This window comes from Tripterygium wilfordii, chromosome 12 (assembly GCF_013401445.1).
Source record: "Tripterygium wilfordii isolate XIE 37 chromosome 12, ASM1340144v1, whole genome shotgun sequence".
Classification (NCBI taxonomy): domain Eukaryota; kingdom Viridiplantae; phylum Streptophyta; class Magnoliopsida; order Celastrales; family Celastraceae; genus Tripterygium; species Tripterygium wilfordii.
Window position 1 is genome coordinate 6,391,474 of NC_052243.1, and position 7,149 is coordinate 6,398,622.

Consider the following 7,149-nt stretch of genomic DNA (forward strand, 5'->3'; position numbering starts at 1 on the left):
ATGAATAGGATCTCTAACCATCCGAGTATGATCTTCAAATACCACCATCAGAGCTCCAATTCTTTTTGGGTACCTCAAGTGACTCACCAACCAGAGTCTTAATAATTACGAACACCCTCGGAAACTGCCTTCTCCTTGAATGCAGCAATGATTAAGGGATCGGATTGTCTCGCATAAGATTGCAGGTATTGGATTGGTGCCGTACTTGACAAGGTGGACCAATTTGATCACATTCTTTTCTACATATCCTCCCGCAAAATAACACTGCTCCATACATCGCAAGAGCAAAAGCCACCTGCCCTTCTGGAGTTGCAAACCTCCCCTGAGAGAAACCCATAAGTCTGTGAATTGGAAACACCCAAATATTACCTTTATCCTTTCCAGGAGTTCTGGTATGCTCTATCTGTAAAAGACGGTGAACAATCTTCCTTCCATCAGTAACTTCCCCCGGATTATAAACCTTGTTCACATGTGGATCATATCCCATCAACTGACCATATTCTTCTAATAATGGAGACAAATCTATTGTATTGAAAGTAAAGTAGCGATATGCAGGGTCCTAGTAATGCATAGCAGCCTGAAGAAGAGTTACAGGTGTTTTGACAGTTAATAAATACCCAATACGTCCATAAATTTTCCCAAAATTCTTGCGTCCTTCATTACTTTGTGCCTCCCAAAACTACGCTAACCCTGGTGGTGCCTGTTCTTGAAACTGTGTCTTCCGAACAATTCCCAATGGTAAATCGTCTTTTAAACTATCTCTGAGTTCTGCCTGTAATTTCTCCAACGCATCTCTAGTTTCCCACGGGCTATCTCTTCTTATGTCACTGGTTCCTATCACTGCTTCCATAAACATCCTCTTGTCCAATTGCAAAGAATGTGCCTAGTGAATGCATGGGGGCATGAAAAGGATGAGTATAAGATGTGTATGAACATGTATGAGTGATTAACAATCATGCAAGTATGTATGGACATGTATGGGTATTTAACAAGTGTAAAAGCATATACGAACATGTATGAGTGACTAACAAATGTGCAAGTATATATCAATATGTATGGATAATTAGCAAGTGTACAAGTATGTATGAACATGCATGGATGATTAACAAATGTACAAGTATATATGGATATGTATGAATAATTAGAGATATACAAGTATATATGAACATGCATGGATGATTAACAAGTGTACAAGTGTACAAGTATATATGAATGATTAATAAGTGTACAAGCGTATATGGACATGTGCGAGTGTATATATATGTACATGTATGAGTATACAAGTATATATGAACATGTATGGATAATTATCAAGCGTACATGATCATAACCTAGGCTAACATATATATGACAAGTGTATAAAAGATGTACATGTGTGATTCAATGAATGTATATATACAGGTATGCATCAAAAACATGTAAATGAGGAATAAAGGTACAGGGTATTTAAATGTACAAGAAATAAATAGAGTTAAGGATAGGAGAATCCCCCATTGTTCCTAAACAAAATCAGGTTCCTACAAACTTCTGAATGTCTCGAACCAGATCTAAGGGTTGTCTAATGTGCAATGGGTGGCATATCTAACTATAACGCGGTTACGCGAGAGGCCACTGGATCATGTTAGTTCACACCCCATATCTGGAAGTGGAACCCATCCACCAATATCTTGAAGGGACGTCAATCCAAGAGGATGTTTTTCCTTGCTTACGTGAGGACAAAATCCATCAAAAGCAAAGATCAACCCTCACTAATCACTAGTAGGACCCGGTTTTTATGGGTCATTTGTGTGCATGTGAATAGTGATGTGTGTGCGAGGGATCATACCGTATACTTAACAAACACTTAAACACTCAAATTTTATGAAACCAAAAACCTGTTATTTTATCTACAATCATGAACAAACACATTAGATTCCTCAAAATGTTGAAAGAAAAACGAACAACAAAATAAACAAATGAACCAAAATAAGAAAACACTAACACAAAAAGGCCCGACCCCTTTGGTACAACAACCAAGGTCCCTAGTGAAGTTGCCAGCTGAAGCAACTAGCATGAAAAACAATGTAGTCGCCACCAATTGATTTTTAGGATGCAATTGGACATCCGTTCTGGTCTACGAGAAAAATGGGCAAGGGGGTCTATTGAGCATGGGGAAGGTGTTAGGCACCCCACAACTCCCGAAAACGGTTACCTTTGAATGTTTTCCTATTGGGCTCTAATTTGTTTTTGAAAATCTCATTGTGAATGTGATGAAAAATCCACTTGGAGTGGTTTAAAGAAAAAAGGTGCACGGGATCACTGTAGCCATTCCTGGCTTGGCCAAAGATTAATAAAAATTCCACTTGGAGTGGATTTGGATGATTTGAAAAGAGGGTGAACGGGATCATTGCGGCCATTCCTGGCTTGGCCAAAGATTAGATAAAATCCCACTTGGAGTGGGTTTGGTAATTTGAAAAAAGGGTGTGCACGGGATCATTGAGGCCATTCCCCGCTTGGCCAAAGATGAATAAAAATTCCACTTGGAGTGGATTTTGTAATTTGAAAGAAGGGTGTGCACGGGATCATTGGGGCCATTCCCGACTTGACCAAAGATGAATAAAAATTTCACTTGTAGCGGATTTGGATGATTTGAAAAAAGGTGTGCACGGGATCATTGGGGCCATTCCCGGCTTGGCCAAAAATGTTTGTTTTGCTTAGTTTGGATGAAAAATTCCACTCTGAGTGGGTTTTGATATTTTTGGAAAAGGGACTCTTGAAAACTTGGTTGATGTACCAAAATGGCCCACAATCAAGGAGAAATGTTCAATTCAAGCCTTACTCACAATTATGCTCTTCATGAGAAAATAAAGAATCCATTTATGGCCCATCGGACGGGCCAAATATCTTTAAACCCCCCTTTGGGTCCTTAAATAAATTCTCCTAATCCCTAAAAACATATTCGCTTTCCGGGTCCATGAAATCCAAATGTTTTGGATGAATGCCAATGGAACCCCAATATCTTGAAGGCTCCTTGGTATTTAAACAAAAGATAAAGGTTCCATAAATTAATTTTGGTGTGTTTATTAAGGTGAGACGGCTTGGATTAATTCTAATGACTAACGCGTTGCATTCATTTTCATTGCATTCAAATAATCCTAGCATACATCTAAGCATCATGGCATAATGTGAAAAATCAAAATCCTAAACATGCATTCTAATGCAATCATCATTCACAAAATCAATTCCTAATTTCTATATGCTTCTAGCATCCTAGAATATCATGTATGCATTTTTTATTTTACATCCACTATTTTTCTACACTATTACAAGGCTTACACTTTACAATTATGTATAAAAGACAAATATAAAATGAGGAATGCAAATATTATACAACAATTAGAATATTACCCATGAGGCCCGTTGCTCAAATCCGGTCCAAATCCTCTAAGTATTACCTTCGGCCCAAGTGGTGCCAAGCCTGGTTCAAGCCCCAACATCAAACACAAAAATAATGGGGTCAAATGGGTACTCAAATGCCATAGAAATTCAAATTAAATTAAGCATACATACCCATATACATTATAAACATATAGACACACATATACAAACATAAAAAGGGATATATATACAAATTCCAACACATATACAACATATATATATATACACACACACACCATATTATACACACGCCACATATACATATACACGCACACCATATATATATATACACAACTCTTATGTCACCAATGACCATGGTTTCCGATTCAGATTTAGACTAGTAAGCTATACACGTTCCTCACAAATTACAAATATAATCATAGAAGCATTGAATACCATTTTGAGCCACAATTCATCATTGTCAATCAAAAAACATTCTACAATTAGAAGCTACACTCAAACAATTACATACAACTAAAACCTTCGAAACAAACCCTTCAGACACCTATAGAACCAAACAGCCAGCAATAAGTATATCAATCCAAACCACATTTCTTTTGAAACAAGCGTACGACCACAAGCTAAAATCAAAATCGGACATCATATCATACATGAGCACCATGAGCTGACAATATTCACACCAGAAAAATCAATGCCAAGTATCAACATCAAGGTTTAACACAGTGAACGATCAAGAGTATCAAAACAATATTCATATTCAAATACAACAAAATTAATATCGAAACCAAAACAAGGGTATCCAAACCAGAAAAGTCGCCAAATATCAACGATTAAGCATGACAATAATAAGTGAACCCAAACATCAAAATTGGACATTACGGAGCCAGCATACCAAGATATCCAAACCTACATACCTTGAAGAACTGGACCCTTTTTTTTTCTACTTCTTCTCTGATTTGCAGTAGTTCTCCCTTCTCCTTCTTTCGCTACTGTCAACAATTTCTTTCAGTCCCTTTCTCTCGGCTTTCTCTCTTGCACTCCGGTTCCCCTCTCTCTTGGTTTTTGCTCTCCTTTTCTCTCCTGCGGCTGCTTTCACCCTCTTTCTATTGCTCTCTCCTTTTCTCTCACACGAAAACCCTTTCTTCTTTTTCTTTCTTCCCTTGTGCGGCTGCCCTTTTCTTTTCCTCTCCTTTTTGTTTGTGTGTTATGCGGCTGCTTTCACCCTCCCTCTCTCAAAGAATGCTACCTTTCCTTTTATATTAAGAGAGAATGAGACCTCATCTCCTAAAACCCTAGTTCTTTCAATTTGTCATTTTTACCCTTACCTTTTCTGTTCTTTTAACCAAGGTGGCTATTCTTTTTGGTCTTTTCCACTTTTTAATTTTCCATTTAATTTATTTATTTTTATTCTCTAGATATTTTCTAGGGTTTTGCTGTATTGGGCTTGAGTTTGAATTTTATGGGCTTATGGTCCAAGAAATGGGTCTTAGGATTTGTGTATGTTTGTGGGTCTATGAAATAGGCTTTGAATTTTTGTGTAAGCATGTGGGCCTATGACACGAGCTCTTGAATTTTGAATTTTTACATTTTTGTATATATTTGTTTTTATTAATTATTCTTCTACCGGACAGAAACCGGTTACTACAACTGTTTATGAGGCTGGTACTTCAAATACAGAGATGGCATCTGTGGCTAGGAAACTGGATGCGGTAGTCACTTTGTTGAGCAGAAATTTGGAGCCATGTGGCATTTGTGGAGGCACCGATCATCCTACTCATGTATGTTCTAGAAGTGGAGCATTTCCTGAAGTTGAGGCTATTGCAGTTCAACCTTTTCATAGGTAGCAGAATGATCCATTCTCTCACACCTATAACCCAGGATGGAAGAATCACCCCAATTTCTCTTATGCTTCACCCCACAATTTCAACCAAGGGCCTACACCTTAGCGAGCTCCACCACAAGCACTACCTTCTCAAGATGCAAAGAAGTTTACTATGGAGGACCTTATCTTCCAACTTGCTCAATCACAAGTCACAATGCAGCATTCCCAAGTGGAGATGAGCAATTCAATGACTCAGTTACAACAAACTGTTTCCAGCAATACTTAATCCATCTCAAAGCTTAAAATGCAAGTAGGACAACTCGCTAATGCCTTGAGTGAAAGATAGTTGGGAAAGCTTACAAGTCAACCCGAGGTAAATCCCAAGACACATGAAGATGCTAATGCTATTACTGTTTTGCAAAGTGGAAAAAAGGTGGATAACAAGATTGAGTATAAGAAGCTTGAAGGTGAGAGTCATGATGAGCCTATAGTGGTGGAGCCAAGTGCTTCCACCATACCTCATGTTGAGAAGGAAAAGCCGAAAGTAGAAGAGTATGCTCCAAAAGTGCCTTTCCCATCTCGCCTTGCACCGACTAAGAAAGGCAAGTATAATCGAGATATTTTTGAAGTTTTGAAGAAAGTGGAGATTAATATTCCACTCATTGAGGCAATTAAGTTTATGCTCGCTTATGCAAAATTTTTGAAGGAGTTGTGCACTAACAAAAGAAAGATGGGTGATCATGAAGAAATATTTCTTTCCGAAGAGACAAGTGCTATTTTACAAAAGAAGCTCCTGTCAAAACTGAAAGATCCGGGTAGTTTTACCATTCCTTGTATCATTGGAGAGAAAGAAATTGAAAAGGCCTTGATAGATCTTGATGCAAGTGTAAATATCATGCCCTACTCTGTCTACACTACTTTGAAGATAGGTGACTTGAAACCAACTTCGATCACTCTCCAACTAGCTGATCGCTCTTTAGTGCATCCTTTTGGGCAAGTTGAAGATGTTCTAGTAAATGTGGGTGAGTTTGTTATTCCGGTGGATTTTTTAGTGCTTGATATGGAGGGTGAACCTAATCCGGGAAAAGATGTGCCCCTCATTCTAGGCCGTGGTTTTATGGCAACCACCAACACCATCATTGATGTCAAGATGGGAGTTCTTACTATGATAGTTTTTGATAAAACTATTCAGTTTCGGCTCTTTGAGGCCATGCGACATTCTGATGATGCAAAAACTTATTTTTGGGTGGATGTGGTGGATAGAAGAGTTGACGTAGAGGTGCATAAAAATGATAAAATCATTGCTCTGGAAGTTTTGTTTGTGCGAGACGTTGAGAGGACTGTGGACAATGACACCCAAGAAGTTATAAAAATGTTTGAGGCTTCTCCTAGTTATCAATACAAGTGGCGTCCGACTTTTGAGAATTTGAGGGACTCTCCCAACACTAAGAAGCTAGCGCCATCTATAGAGAGTCCGCCAGAGTTAGAGTTGAAGCCTTTACCCATAGACTTGTGATATACATTCTTAGGTAACTCTAAAACTCTTCCTGTTAATATTTCTTCTAATCTCTCTCTTTTGGAAGAGGAAAAATTGCTGCGTGTTCTCAGGGAATATAAGAGTGCAATTAAGTGGACCATTATGGATATTCGTGGAATTAACCCATCTATGTGCATGCATCGCATTTTGATGGAGGACAAAACTAAGGCCACTAGAAAAGGACAAAGAAGATTAAATCCCAACATGAAAGAAGTTGTCCGGGGTGAGATTTTGAAGCTCTTGGATGTGGGCGTTATGTATCCTATCTCTGATTCCAAGTGGGTGAGCCCAGTTCATCTTTTGCCGAAGAAATCTGGGATTACTGTAGAAGCCAATGAGAACAATATGCTTATTCCTACTCGGAAGGTCATGGGGTGGAGAGTTTGTATTGATTACCAAAAGCGGAATCTAG

The 7,149-nt window shown here is 38.4% G+C and overlaps 1 protein-coding gene across 1 annotated transcript; it reads left to right on the top strand.

Moving 5' to 3' along the window:
* The first annotated feature begins 4,857 nt into the window (after nt 1-4,857).
* Nucleotides 4,858-6,716, top strand: LOC120010516. The gene is made up of 7 exons (XM_038861307.1): nt 4,858-4,875; nt 5,010-5,087; nt 5,547-5,633; nt 5,733-5,828; nt 5,907-6,015; nt 6,130-6,222; nt 6,307-6,716. The coding sequence occupies exons 1-7, from the start codon at nt 4,858-4,860 to the stop codon at nt 6,714-6,716; spliced, it is 891 nt and encodes a 296-aa protein (XP_038717235.1).
* Nucleotides 6,717-7,149: the final 433 nt, after the last annotated feature.

Excerpts from the sequence above, each read along its gene's own strand:
- LOC120010516 (XM_038861307.1), top strand. Across the intron at positions 5,634-5,732 it reads TTTTGCAAAGTGGAAAAAAG|GAAAAGCCGAAAGTAGAAGA; the intron begins GTGGATAACAAG and ends CATGTTGAGAAG. Across the intron at positions 6,223-6,306 it reads AGATGTTCTAGTAAATGTGG|GCCGTGGTTTTATGGCAACC; the intron begins GTGAGTTTGTTA and ends CCCTCATTCTAG.